This window comes from Hyperolius riggenbachi, chromosome 5 (genome assembly GCF_040937935.1).
Source record: "Hyperolius riggenbachi isolate aHypRig1 chromosome 5, aHypRig1.pri, whole genome shotgun sequence".
Taxonomy (NCBI): domain Eukaryota; kingdom Metazoa; phylum Chordata; class Amphibia; order Anura; family Hyperoliidae; genus Hyperolius; species Hyperolius riggenbachi.
Window position 1 is genome coordinate 40686100 of NC_090650.1, and position 15344 is coordinate 40701443.

General features: G+C 46.1%; 2 protein-coding genes across 5 annotated transcripts in view; one reads left to right on the forward strand and one right to left on the reverse strand.

Moving 5' to 3' along the window:
* The window catches only part of FAM237B (family with sequence similarity 237 member B), a 34971-nt gene extending 25916 nt beyond the window's left edge, over positions 1-9055 (forward strand). For all 3 annotated transcript variants that reach the window (XM_068235539.1, XM_068235540.1, XM_068235542.1), the window contains 2 exons: positions 2501-2885; positions 7550-9055. In XM_068235539.1, the coding sequence (XP_068091640.1) occupies positions 2501-2885; positions 7550-7587 (423 nt within the window). In that variant the 3' untranslated portion in view covers positions 7588-9055. The remainder of the gene's footprint in view (positions 1-2500; positions 2886-7549) is intronic.
* Positions 9056-14527: 5472 nt separating this feature from the next.
* Positions 14528-15344, reverse strand: part of CFAP69 (cilia and flagella associated protein 69) — a 78161-nt gene continuing 77344 nt past the window's right edge. For both annotated transcript variants that reach the window (XM_068235528.1, XM_068235529.1), the window contains one exon: positions 14528-15143. In XM_068235528.1, coding sequence (XP_068091629.1) covers positions 14997-15143 — 147 coding nt within the window. In that variant the 3' untranslated portion in view covers positions 14528-14996. The remainder of the gene's footprint in view (positions 15144-15344) is intronic.

A 15344-nucleotide genomic window follows, 5' to 3' on the forward strand; every position in this document is an offset into this window, starting at 1 on the left:
CGCTACAGCAAAATAGCCGGCAGCGATCAGACTCCCCCCAGCAGGACATCCCTCTAGTGGGAAAAAAAGGGGGGGAAGTCTGATCGCCCTGGCTGCAATGTGATCTGTGCTGTGGGCTGGAGAGCCCACCCAGCACAAATCAAGCAGAATTAGCCTGTCCCTTAAGTGGTTTTAATACAAAAAAAACTAAAATGCAGCATATTACATAAATAGGCAGTGTCACTTAACCATAACTAGGCAGAGTTACCTTTCTTCTGTGCTGATTAGTCTGGCTTTCTGCTGGGCAGGCTGGCCTGATGCCAGGTTATCTGGCAGTCCCCCCAAAGCATTCTCCGACCTTCTAGTGGACCTCTTCCCATGCTCCCATGGGCTTCCCATTGAGGCACCACAACTCCCAGCATGACCCCATAGAAGAACCACAGCTCCATGCATGCCCCCATAACAGCACCCAGCATGGCACCACAGCACCCAGTATGCCCACATAGAAGCACCACAGTACCCAGCATACCCCCGATTGATGCACCACAGCTCCCAGCATGCCCGCCATTGAGGTACCACTGCTGACTCTGCCTTGGGGACATCCGGGGCACCCCAGTCTAGATCCGGGCCACTGATCATTGTGGCTAGCAATGCCCCTGGTGGTACGCAATTTATACACCCTTGCCCTGGGAGCTCTATGGCCTAGAAACTGCTGCCTGACTGGTAATTACATAAAGTGGCACTTAGACTACTGAACTGTGCAGAAGAGGATTGCAGGAGGGGGTGTCAGTGTAGAGCGAGGTGTGTGGAGAGCCATGGTGGGTCTCATTGTAAGAGGACCCCATTATCACTTGTATGGAGCACTCAGCACAAGCACTCAGTATACACACAGCTCTCTCTGTGGCTCTCCGAGTGATCACTTCAAAGCTGGAGGCTAATAAATAGAACTCTTCTGTTTCTCTCATCTTCCTGGCATTGAATTACTGAAGGCGCTTCTAGCTCGCACTTACAGGACTGATGGCTAAGGTGAGGTGACACTCCTATATTGCTGTGCAAAAAGGCAATCCCTTCACTTCATCTCTATACATGGCAGGGATTCATAGCAAGGATATGTATACATGGGAAAGGAGTCATTTCAGCTTAAAGGACAACTGAAGTGACTTAAAAAAAAAGACTTTTACTTACCTGGGGCTTCTGCCACCCCCTGCAGCCGCCCTGTGCCCGCACCATCACAGAACGATCCTCCGGTTCTCAGTTGTGGTTTAGTTTAGTTATTGCTGACTTGCAAGTCAATGGCCACTGCGCCTGCGCAGCCCTGGCCGTGCTCGTCCTCATTCACGCTCCCGTCGCCGGGAGTGTCCTGCACAGGCGCAGTTCGAGAAAACCTTGTACTGCGCCTGAGCTGGAGGCTCCCAGCGATGGGACTGTGAATGGACGCAGTGGCCATCAAACATACAGTATATATAAAAAAAATGCCTGCTGGGATCAGAACTCCTTCAAGCGACAATAGGGGTAAAGAAGCGCCTAGAGGAGTGTAAAACAGCAATAAAAATGTAAAGGAGTGAGGGGGCTTACCTCAATGACGACATTCTCGAATGAGAAAAATATATTTTATTCTAGCACAGGCAACGCATTTCATGGGTCTAAGCCTGCTTCCTCTGGATACTAAGTGTGCCAGAGTATACAGCATCTATTAGCATGGAGCGCTTCCATAGATGCACATGCTAATAGATGCTGTATGCTCTGGCACACTTATTGGCCTGAGGAAGCGGGCTTAGACCCGTTAAACACGGTGCCTGTGCTAAAATAAAATGTATTTTTCTCATTTGAGGAGGTTCGTTATCCTTACCCCTTTAAAGAGACTCTGAAGCCTCCTAAAATTCCACTTTGTATTCAATATTTCTCTTCTGCAATATCAGAATAGCTAAAACACGGCAGAATGCTGAGTTTTAACTCCCCAAATCCCCGGGTTAAAATGTCGGGAGCGCTTCCTGATAGAGGCAGAGCTTAGCTCTGTAGCTCTGCCTCTACTCCCGTCAATCCCCGCTGATCACCACCTGTCCCCGCCCCTCTCAGTCTTCTTTCACTGAGAGGGGCGGGGAGAGGCACAGATCAGCGGTGGATTGACGCTAATGGAGGCAGAGCTACAGCACTAAGCTCTGCCTCCCCGGGCAGCAAAACCCACGACTTTGAAAGTCGTGGTTTTTTGCCCCGGTATTTGGGGGATTTAAACACAGCGCTCTGCCGGAGGAATGCGGCATTTTAGCTATACAGATATTGCAGAAGTGAAAGTGAATAAAAAGCGTAATTTTATGAGGCTTCAGAGTCTCTTTAAGTTTTTATTGCTGTTTTTAACTCAGTTTTACACTCCTCTGGGCACTTCTTTACCACTATTGTCATTGAAGTAGTTCCAATCCCAACAGGCATTTTATACATATTAAAGAACCTCAATTGTCTGCACTTTGAGGACTGAACTTCATGGGACATTTGTTGTTGTCATCCCTGTTTTTATTCTCCACAGGAAATGGATTTCACCGCAAGCTTTCCATTGCTCTACCTCCTCATGGTGACCTCAGTCTGTACCAAATCCCTATATAACAAGGAAGGAGAAGGCCATCTAAACCTGGGGAGCCTTGGGGAGATTGACCACGAGTGCTGGGAAGCTGCATCCAACAAGCTGGTGGAGATGAAGAAGCTTCGAGTGGCCGACACCATCATGGGCCTCTGGGACTTTATGATCTACTTGAAGGAATCTGCAAACCCCAAGCATAACGCTCTGTTTGACGGGTTAGCCCAGGACTTCTGGGACATGTATGTAGACTGCGTCCTCTCCAGGTCTCACGGCGTGGGCAGAAGACAACTGGCACCTCTGAATTTATCGTTGTACCTGCATAGACCAGTTAAAGGTAATTCACTTTGAATTTCAAACCATGGCCATCATCTAGGCACCTAAAACACTCAGCAGTTGTGTAACCATGAAGTAAAACTGAATAGTGTGAAATGAGCATAGAGGATAATAAAGTATGATTAGCGGTTACCTGCAGTGAAGGTGTTCAGTCACTCCCGAGACTTGACAAAACATTAACAAAACATTAAAGGAACAGTATCAAAGTTTGCCTTTTTTTCCCTAAACACCTTAAATATGCAGGCAGGAGGGCCTTTCTGATGACAAAGTGGTAGTAAAAGGGAAAACAAACATCCTTCCTCTTATAAGACCTTCCGTAGAGCTAGGTGAGGTGATGGGCAGCAGTTACAACAACAATAACAATAATATTTATATAGCGCTTTTCTCCTTGGGGACTTAAAGCGCTGTGACCCTGCATTATGCAGTCTCAAAGGCTAGGGAAAAGAGGCGAGTTTTTAGCCTTTTTTTAAAGCTGTCCAGAGAAGGAGCCTCTCGTACTGATTGTGGAAGTGAGTTCCATAGAGTAGGGGCTGCGTAGGAAAAGGCCCGAGCACCAAATGTTAAGTGTATCCTGGGAATAACCAGCTTCATCTTGTTGGCAGAACGGAGGGTGCGTGGAGGAGCATAAAGTTCCAATAGATCCGCTATGTATTTGGGTCCCATGTGGTGTAGAGCCTTGAATGTCAGCAGGCAGATCTTAAAATTGATTCTCCATTTTACTGGCAACCAGTGAAGAGTTTGCAGTACTGGGGTGATGTGTGAGCTGCGGGGGGCATTGGCTAGGAGTCTGGCTGCAGCATTCTGTACTAGCTGTAAGGGGCGCAGAACCTTATCTGTAGATCCGATGAACAGGGCGTTGCAGTAGTCTAGGCGGGAGGATACAAATGCATGAACCAGGACAGGTAGGTCTTCAGCTGGGATAAGGTGTTTGATTTTCGCTATATTTCTTAGATGGAAGAAGGAAGACTTGACGACAGCTGATATCTGCTGTTTGAGTTTTAGATTTACATCCAGGATCACCCCAAGGTTTCGCACAGTCTTTATACTGTACAGTATCTCCCCCAATTGCTAGTTTGAGGTGGTGAGCGTTTTGAACTTTATCCATCATGTGTGGACCACCTACCACCAACACCTCTGGTTTGTCAGAGTTCAGCCTCAGCCAGCTAGTGTTCATCCAATTTTGTAAATCCACTAGACACGCATTTATGGATGCTGATGGGTCTGGGGTGCCAGGCTTGAAGGACAGATACAGTTGTGTGTCATCTGCATAACAATGGTATCTTAGGCCGTAGTTCTGGATTATTTTGCCCAGTGGGAGCATGTAGACTGCAAAGAGTAATGGTGATAGTACAGAACCCTGTGGAACTCCATAGGGAAGTGGCACTGGATGAGTAGTGTGTGCCCAGACATACTTGCTGTGTCCTGCCAGATAGGAAGGTCTGAAACCAGCTAAGAACAGTACCCCTTAGGCCCCAGTAATTCTTCAGTTGCTGGATTAGTATTTCATGATCCACAGTATCAAATGCTGCAGACAAGTCAAGAAGAATCAGAATTGAGCAATCACCCTTGTCCCTTGCAGTAAGTAGATCATTCATTACTCGGACTAATGCCGTTTCAGTGCTGTGCCTTTTCCTGAATCCTGACTGCAAAGTATCAAAGATGTTGTTATCTGTAAGCCTGGCTTCTAGCTGGTTGGCGACTGCTTTCTCGATAACTTTTGATAGGAATGGTAAGTTCGCCACAGGTCTGTAGTTGGTTACAGAATCAGGATCTAGTGATGGTTTCTTCAAGAGGGGTTTTATGATTGCTTTCTTTAGTCCTTCTGGGAAAAGTCCACTTTGCAAGGAGCACTGAGTGATTTTGTGAAGTGCTGGACTGATCAGCTCTGGGCACTGCATTATGGATCCAGTTGGGCCAGGATCCAGGTCGCAGGTAGTGGGGCGGAGACTTTGAATGAGAATTCCAAAATCTTCTTCACTCAGAGTGTCAAAGACTTGCCATGGTGGTACGGTAGTAGGCAGATGCAAAGTCCAGTGGTTAATTGATGTTGTTAGTGTAATGCTGGCACGGATGGTAGACACCTTGTTTGTGAAGAAGGCAGAGAATTCTTCACACCTTTCCCTGGAGAATGTGTTTGTTGTACCGGGTTACTAGAGTGTTTGGGTCCATTTGACTGTGGAGCAGATTTGTAAAATCCAGGTTGGCAGTTATCCTCTCCGGTGTTAATTTATTCAGGGGATGGATTTTGAAGGTGTAACGCTCTCTCATTCACTCAGCACTGTCCTGCTTCAATAAAAGCATGCTGTGCTGACAGGAGTGTCTAGTAGGCTGGCAGATTTCATTCAATGATCTGCCCGGCCACAACACACTCCTGTCAGCATAGTTTGCTTTGTTTATCGAAGTAGAACAGTGCAGAGTGAATGAGAGAGCATTAAACATTCTTATGGCTGCCCACAGCCTATCTCCTCACCCTACAATCTGATAAGGGGAAGGATGTTTATTCCCAGCAGCACAGAGATATATGCCTGCCTCATTATGTGGTCAACATGTGAGAGGTGGGGTCAAACCCGCATCCTTCTGGTCCGCAGTCAGGGGCATTACCTCTGGACCATCTTATCCGGGTTAAAGGGGAACTGAAGTAAGAGGTATACGGAGGCTGCCATATTTATTTCCTTTTAATCAATACCAGTTGCCTGGCAGCCCTGCTGGTCTATTTCTCTGCAGTAGTATCTGAATAACACCAGAAACAAGCATGCAGCTAGTCTTGTCAGATCTGACTTTAAAGTCAGAAACACCTGATCTGCTGCATGCTTGTTCAGGGGCTATGGCTAATAGTATTAGAAGAAGAGGATCAGCAGGGCTGCCAGGCAACTGGTATTGATTAAAAGGAAATAAATATGGCAGCCTCCATATCCCTCTCACTTCAGTTCCCCTTTAACATCCCCAATTTAATGTTAACACCCTGGGCCAGTCTTAGGTTTCACAGCTCCCTGAGCGAAACCTGATTTTTGTGCCCCCCCTTCATCCTCTTCCCGCCTGCACACACATACACGCACGTGCGCACACACACACAGGCCCATATGCAATTCACCTTTTCTCCTGAGATATCTCCTAGGACAGGGGTTCCCAACCTTTTTTGACGTCATGACACATCACGCAAAATGCTCAGATCTTTGTGACACATTACATATGTATAATAGAAAAATACTAATAATAACCACAAAGGGATGGAAAGAGTGCATTATCCTGAATATACTTAAAAATGAAGGCTTGAACCTTTCAGGAATATTAATAAAAACAATCAGTGGGACAGTTAGTCCCCCCCCATTTAGAATGATAGCACAGCAACGACAATTTGCACCACACGTTATAGCCGCAGTGCGCCTCCCCCCCCCCCCCCCCCCAAAAAAAAGCCCTCAGACTCAGTATAGGTGCCCTCAGTATAGGATCTCATGTGTAGGTGCCCTCAATATAGGTTGCAAAGCATAGGTGCCCCCAGTGTAGGAAGTCAGTTAAAGGTCCCCATCCCCCCATAGGTAGCCAGGCATAGGTGCCTCCAGTATAGGTAGCCATTTGTTGGTGCCCTCAGTAAAGGTAGGCTCCCCCTTGGAAGCCGGCGCCCTGAGCGGCCGCTCTGGTCGCACAGGTCAAAGGCCGGCTATGTTAACACCCCTCCTGACATCTAACCTTAATTTCCCCAACTTAACATTAAACTGGTTATGACCTCTAACCATCACCTCCGCCCAAACCCATAATCTTAACCCCTTCCTGACACCCAATCATCAGTGCTTTTTATGTCAGAAACACCTGATCTGCTGCATGCTTGTTCATGGTCTATGGCTGAAAGTATTAGAGGCAGAAGGTAAGCAGGCAATTTGCATTTTTTAAAAGGAAATAAATATGTCAGCCTCCTTAGGTCTCTCACCTCAGGTTTCCGTTTTAGAATGGGGTCATACAGCTAAAAGATTGATATGATGAAATTATTGCATGTATGTAAGATTGAAGCATGAACCTAAAGCCCTAGTTCACCCACTTTCTTATAATTATATTTGAGAGAACTTAAAGGACCACTATCATAAAAAAATGTACAATTTTAATTGTATATTCTGATTATTCTGATCTAAGCAATTGCTGCCGGTGTATTCTGTAAATGTGTACCTATGTTAAACAGTACTGCTTAAGTGTTGATTATTTTTAGGCACACTTTAATAAAAGTCTTTGAAACTAAATGGGAGTAAATTTGGCAGCCTCCATATCCCTCTCACTTCCGGTGTCCTTTAAAGTGGATCTGAACCCAGAAGTCCTCTCTGCTCTAAAAGATACACAACAGCATAATAACCTTTAAACAAAAAACATTTCTTTGTTACAGCTGATACAAGTCCTAAAATAAATCTGCACAGTTTCTACTTCCTGATTCATGGAAGCAGACATATTGTTTACAGTCTGTGCTTTCAAATGGCCTTATCTGCCAACTCTGCCATAGGCAGTCATGTGACACATGGGAGAGATCAAATTAAAACCTGTGATTATAAATGAGGAGGAATTAAACAGGCTAATCTCTCTAAATACATACAGGGTGCATTTCTATGTTTTCCTTCTGTCCTGTGCAAGAGTTCAGGTCCACTTTAATTCCATGTAATCCCTATTTTCTGCCTTTTCCTGCAGGTGTCACATTTGTTTGGCCCCTCGGATCTGATGTCTGATTCTGACTGGCTGCTGAACATTCAGAGGGCGTCAGGGACATCCAGTGTTTGAGAACTGTGTAGATTGTGTGGCCAGGAAGGATCATTTATTACGTGTTTCTATACCAAGGTTGCCTTTCTGTAATGTGTGTGTGTCGGATAACTCTCAGGTAGCCCCCCAGATTCCCCTCTTACATGAAACAGTTGTGCATGTCCTATGCTGAAGTCCAGCCATCCGGATAAGCCAGTATTACAGCATATATTGGAAATCACATGACCACCCTAGCGGAGGCAGAATTTCCCCCAATAGACAAGCCTGAGTGTTTCTCGGCAAGAATCAGAAGCCCAGGAGTCATGTGACCCAAATGTGTTTTTAAAGGACAACCAAGGTGACGTGTCATGATGAGATAGACATGTGTATGTACAGTGCCAAGCACTAAAATAACTAGGCTGTTTTTTTCTTCCCTGCCTGAAAGAGGTAAACATTGGGTATGCAAGTGAAATTTCTGTTTGGGTTTGGGACCGGGTCGGACTGGGTCAGACTATAGCATAAGGCCCATACACACGTCGGATTTTTCCGAACGACGGGTTGTTTGAACGTCCGGGCGGATCGCTCAAGACCAGTCTTATCACCCGAACGACGGTCTGTACACACGCCCGATTTGGCGTGCGGACGACTGAACGACGGGGCGTTCAAACGACCCGTCGTGCGGGAAAAATCTGACGTGTGTATGGGCCTTACCCTCACTGATAAGTAATTACAGCCAGTCAGTAAATGTCTTCTAAGTGCAGGAAAGAGATAAAAAGGGTCAATGATTCATAGATTTGAGCTCTGACATTCTTCAATGAAGGTGTCATTGAACAGAGATAATGAAACAGTAAAAACTTAAAAACTAGATTTAAACATAAAATAAAACTAGGATATCTAAAAAAAAAGTGATTTTTAGGAGGAAGAGGACAGATATTGTTTTTCTCATCAGATTATTTTCACCTTGGATGTCCTTTAAGAGATAACTGTAGCTTTTATATGTTAGGAGGGTACAGACTAGCCTTTGGTTAGTCTGTACCCTCCTTTTAGCCTTTACCTTTATGCCTGAAGTTCTACTTCAACTGTTCATGTTTAGCTGGTTCCCCGAAGTACAGTTTTGAAGGTAACCTGAACTTAGACAAGCATGGAGGCTGCCATGTTTACGTTCTCTTTAGGACCGTACGTTCCCGGATGTCATGCTGAACCTTCCGGCTCCAGACGTGGAGTCAGACTTAACACCTGACCTGCATACTTTTGCGTCAGGGAATGAGCAGAGGATCGATCGGCAGGGCAGCCAGGGAATCTGCATGTTCCTAAAGCGACACAGCAATGGCTCCGCCCACATTCATCTCTCTCCAGGTTTTCTCTAAGAGCGGCTGAAAAGGTGTTTGTTATTTATCTAAATAAATGCATGCAGTATTTTATCAATCTGTAACTTATTTATATATCTTAATGAAATAAAGAAACATATTTTTGGTATCCAAAAACTGCAGAAGCGTTGTGAGTGTGATGTCTGGGGGAGGGGAGGGCACAGCGGCTGCTATCTGTGTATCTGAAGACTGAGTGACATCATCTCCCCATAACTCCTCACTGCACTGATTTATTACCTAATGAGACCTTAGATTTGTGCTGCTCTTTTAAAGTAAACCTTAGATGGGGACTTAAAGAGACACTGAAGCGAAAAAAATTATGATATAGTGAATTGGTTGTGTAGTACGGATAATTACTAGAACATTAGTAGCAAAGAAAATATTCTCATATTTTTATTTTCATTTATGTAGTGTTTTTAATAACATTGTATCATTCTCTAATATTTGCAGTTTACACACTACTCAGCATTCTAAATGGTTTTACAGAGCAGGCTAATGAACATTTGAACTGTCCTCTGCAGAGAAAAAGAAAATACAGTGACTCACACTTGAGATAATAAGCTATAGAAGACAGAGCTCTCTGTGACTTTTAAAGTTGTGGAGCTCAATGGCTCTTTTGCATAGATAACAACTGGAGTTTCTTAGCTCTTCCTGTACTGGAAACAATATTAGACTTTTGTCTCTGTTCCTAATGTTTTATTTCTTAGCTGTACTACACATACAAATCATTATATCATAATTTTTTTCTGCTTCAGTGTCTCTTTAAGAAAAAATATACATACCTGGGGCTTCCTCCACCCCATTCCAGTTTTATCGCTCCCTCGCCGTACCCCTGTGCCTCCTCATTCGTCCACAACTGGCCAGTTAAGTCATCCAGTTGGGGCCAGTTGGCGCAGGCGCAGTCCAGCTGCACGCTCTTCCCCGTCTCGGTCCCATGGCTGGGAGCGTTCCGCACCTGCGGCATGCTCCTGACAATGGGAGCGCACGCAAAGCCGGGCCATACATGCGCAGTTGGCCCCACACTGGAGGACATTCCGGGGCCAATTGTGGACAAACAAGGAGGCAGAGGACGACATGGGTGCGATAAGCCTGGAGGGCGTTGGAGGAAGCCCCAGGTATGTATATTTTTTTCTTAAGTCCCCATCTCAGGTTTACTTTTAGGGTGTGCATATACAATTTTCATTGGCCAATTTTATCACTTCCACAGGAAGTTTCACTTAGCAGGAAGTGCAGTACACAGAAGATCCCTGGATGTCACTGAACAGGAAGTGCACCACATAGTGGACCCCTGGGTGTCACTGAACAGGAAGAGCAGCACACATCGGTTCACTGGGTGTTGTTAAACAGAAAGTGCAGCACACAGTGGATCCCAGAAGTAGGAAATTTGGGGTCAGCCAGAAGTGGAAGTTTGGGCGCTGCCATAGGCAATGAAGTTTTTTTCTTTTCTTTTTGCAATGGTTGACGCTGCTGGGTGGCAGTAACAGTATTTTATACAGATATTTTACAATACTTCTTTGCACTTTAATAGTAGAATATTGGTAACATTACTAATATTCTACTGTCGGCTTTCCTGTGCGTCCACATTTCCAGGTGCCCTTTTATTGTGCAGCACACAGCAGATCCTTAGGTGTCACTGAAGAGGAAGTGCAGCACACAGCAGATCCCAGGGTGTCACTGAACAGGAAGTGCACCACACAGCAGGTCAGGGTCTCACTGAACAGAAAGTGCACCACAAAGCAGGTCAGGGTCTCACTGAACAGAGAGTGCACCACACAGCAGATCCCTTGGTGTCACTGAATAGGATGTGCAGTACTCAGCAGATCCCTTGGTGTCACTGAACAGGAAGTGCACCACACAGCAGATCCCTTGGCATTACTGAACAGGAAGTGCACCACACAGCAGATCCCTTGGTGTCACTGAACTGGATGTGCAGTACACAGCAGATCCCTTGGTGTCACTGAACAGGAAGTGCACCACACAGCAAATCCCTCGGTGTCACTGAACTGGATGTGCAGTACACAGCAGATGCCAGGGTGTCACTGAACAGGAAGTGCAGCACGCAGCAGATATCTTGGTGTCACTGAAGAGGAAGTGCACCACACAGCAGATCCCTTGGTGTCACTGAACTGGATGTGCAGTACACAGCAGATCCCTGGGTGTCACTGAACAGGAAATGCACCACACAGCAGACCCCTGGGTGTCACTGAACAGGAAGTGCACCACACAGCAGACCCCTGGGTGTCAGTGAACAGGAAGTGCACCACACAGCAGATCCCTTGGTGTCACTGAACAGGAAGTGAAGCACACAACGGATCTATGGGTATCATTGAACAGGAAGGGTGAAGACTTTGCCACTCACAAACATGGTGGTTGAAACCCAATAAGCAAAATAAAAACCCTCCTGTGGTCACTGTATGGTAGTGGTGGGTGGGTGGGTGGGGGGGGGGGGGGGAGATAGCAGTTTAACTTACGTGGGGCTTTTCCAGCCCCCTGCAGTTGTTCCGTGCACTCAACGTGACTGTGTGACCCTCAGTTCATCCGTAGCGCCCCTCTGCATGCTGGATGCACAGCCCCAGTCTGCGTGTCTCCTAATTGTGCTCCCATGGAGAGGAGCGTTCTGCTCATGTGCTGTACATAAAACTGCGCTACACATGCGCAATAGCTGAGCGAGTTGCCAGCTGACAGAGGGGAACTGTGGGCAGGTGACTGGAGGATGGTGGAGTCATGGCGAGGGCGCAGGACGACTGCAGAAAGCTGGAAGAAGCCCCGGGTAAAATAAACTGCAGAAAACACCATTTTCACAAAATCACATTTAGCAATAGAAAAAATAAATAAATGCAGGTTGCAAACGTACAAAGTATATAATGCAATGCATTCCTCCCAACTTTCTGAGGTAAGAAAGAGGAATGTCTTTAAAGAGACACTGAAGCGAGAATAAATCTCGCTTCAGTGCTTATATTCAGCAGGGGCATGTGTGCCCCTGCTAAAACGCCGCTATCCCGCGGCTAAACGGGGGTCTCTTACCTCCCAAATCCCCTCCGTGCAGCGGGGGATCACTTCCGCATTCAGGCAGGGCTAATGGCCGCAGCCCTGCCTCACGCGCACTCTGTCAGCGCGTATCTCCGCCTCTCCCCCGCCCCTCTCAGTCTTCCTTCGCTGAGAGGGGCGGGGGAGAGGCAGCGATGTGCCGCTGGTAGACGGCGCTGAGAGGCAGGGCTGCAGCTGTTAGCCCTGCCTCAACAGCAGCAAAATCTACGACCAATTTGGTCGTAGATTTTGCAGGAGGGGGGGGATTTGGGGGGTAAGGGACCCCCGTTTAGCTACCCCTGCTGAATATAAGCACTGAAGCGAGATTTATTCTCGCTTCAGTGTCTCTTTAAGACACACCTCCAGACATGCCCCTGCCACACCTCCAGACATGCCCCTGCCACGCCCCCAGACATGCCACTGCCACACCTCCAGACATGCCCCTGCCATGCCCCTACCACACCTCCAGACATGCCCCTGCCACACCTCCAGACATGCCCCTGCCACGCCCCCAGACATGCCCATGCCACGCTCCCAGACATGCCCCTGCCACGCCCATGGTCAGGCATACCACTTAGAATTCATAAGCAAAACACATTGTTTTTATAATTCAAACCAACTGGTCCTTTTTATCATTAGTTTTCCTTCATATTAACTTTTGAAGCCAATAAATATATCAATTTAAAGAGATGGGAATAAAGTTTAGAGTCAATTAGACAAACTTTTCAATAGAAAAATACATATTTCCTAAATCTGTACATCAGTCCTGAAAGAGGGACAGAAGAGGAAGAAATAGGGACAGGGGGATTTGGTTCCCAAAGAGGGACTGTCCCTCTAAAAAAGGGACAGTTGGGAGCCATGCTGTAGGAGGGATTTGCTTTGGATCCACTTTAGACAGGAAGGGGTTGATATATCAACAGGAATGTGCTGCAGCAGCGCGAGTTAAATGGCCTTATGCACGCTAATTATACTAGCGCAACTTAATACTCCCCGGGCACGCTATGCGCGCTAGTGGCAGCCTAGCATGCGTTCCTTAGCAACGCCTGATAGGTTAAAAGGTTGCGTGATAGTGCACTAGCGTGGCCGCGCCACTACGCTAATTAATGTAGCAGCGGCGGTGCTAGTGAAGTCACTATCAAGCGGCCTTTCAAAGTATTGGGCGTTTCTAAGGAACACACGCAACATTGCCAGTAGCATGTGCAGCATGCCCGAGGGAGCATTAAGTTGCACTAGTATAATTAGAACGCGCAAGACCATTTAAAGGACCACTATCACCAAAAATTGAAAACGTGTAAAAATAAATATAAAATAAGAAGTATGTTTGTTCCACTGTACACTGAGCCATAAATTTACTTTCTCCTATGTTGCTGTCACTTATAGTAGATAGTAGAAATCTGACTAGTCTATCTTTTCATGGGTGATTCTCAGCAAGACTTTAATTCTTTATTAAGTTATTTCCTGAAAAGGATTTACCTATACAATGATGCTGGCCAGCCTCCCTGCTCGTTGCACACATTTTTGTCAGTTAGATGGAGGAAATGCCACTCACTAAGTGCTTTTGTAAATAAACAAAACTCTGACAATCCCCCATGAGGAGATGGTCTAGTCCAAAACCTGTCGGTTATGTCAGATTTCTACTATCTATTGTAAGTGACAGCAACATAGGAGAAAAGTAATGTATGACTCATTTTACTCTGTAAATACATACTTCTTATTTGTATGTGTTTACATGTATTATAAATGTTACAATTTTTGCAATATTGCCCCTTTAACTTGTGCTGCTGCTCCGGTTGATGAATCTAAACCGATGTGAGGAAATATTTCCTACAGCAATACGGTAATCCACAAATAAAACTTTTTTTTTATAGATGGAGTAAAAGTTTTAATCCCTAGCTAGTTTTATTCCAGTTGATCCTGTTTCCTGTAGTTTTTACATTAAAGAGAACCCGAGCTGGGTTTGAACAATGTGATCTGCATAGTGAGGCTGGATCTGCCTATACAGCCCAGCCTCTGTTGGTATTCCAAACCCCCCTAAGGTCCCCCTGCACTCTGCAATCCCTCATAAATCACAGCCGTGCTGTCGGCTGTGTTTTTCTCTATAGTGTCAGTCTGCTGCTCTTCCCGCCTCCTGCAGAACTCCGGTCCCTGCCTGCCTCCCTTCCCTCCTCGCTGATTAGAGGGAAGGGAGGGGGGCAGGGACCGGAGCTCTGCAGGAGGCGGGGGAGCAGCCGAGACTGACACTACAGATGTAAGCACAGCCACACAGCCCGGCTGTGATCTATGTCTGATTTCAGAGTGCAGGGGGACATTAGGGGGGTTTGGAATACCAACAGAGGCTGGGCTGTATAGGCAGATCCAGCCTCTGTATTCAGATCACATTCTTCAAACCCAGCTCAGGTTCTCTTTAAAGCCAAAAAAATATTCAGGAAATGAGAGAAAATATCTGCAAGGGCGAAAAAGACAGCAATAAAACCAGGTTCTTATATCGTGTCCACGGTATTAAAAATGAATAAATATATCAGGAATGAGGCTTCAGACCATTCAAAGAATTGCTTGAGATTATTTTCTGATAATTCTAACAATAAGAAGCGCAGTAATGAAAAAATGCCGACCTCCTGATGTTCCCTGTGCCTGCTCCCTCCTCCGCCTCCAGGTACTGAGTGTGGTGTGTAAAATGAAGAGCAAGGCCTTCTTCTGCTTAGATATAGATACATCTTGGCAGTTCTGTTTGTTTTGCAGTAGAAACATGACTAAAATGAACATAGGCCATGTGGTTATTTCACAACAGCGCCACCTAGCAGCCAGAGGGAGTGGTGGTGTTGGGTGTAAACAAATGAAAGTCCTAATTTGCAGATCAAACAATGCCATTTGCCAGCGGTTGCAGATGAGGAGGGAGCTGGTGTTGGAGTTGCACTGGCTGAGGGGGCCATTTTGGATAAATGAACTTACGCAGTTATCTTATATGAAGACTGCCTTAAAATCTCGTGTACGGCTAGCATAAATGTTCAATTGGTCATTTTGACGGCTTTGGTTTTCTGCAGAGCTCCTCCCCGAATTGAGACCCTCTTTACAGCAAGATCTGTATCCGCCAGGGGTCCTCCTGTTAGTTTGCTGGGTGTGCTTTCTACAGTCACACGACGGCCGCAAGGAACCTAAAAACAATATGAAAGCGTTAGCGGGAGACAATACACTCATCAGCCAACAAACCTGAGATTGGGGTTGCCACAATTATGGCGTACTCGGCAGGCAGCTCTCTGATACAAGCCGTGCTATGGAGGATGCATTGGGTGACAGTTACAGAGGCGGAAAATGAAAGCAGTTGTTATGGCCCACTCAGCAGGAAGCTTTCTGTC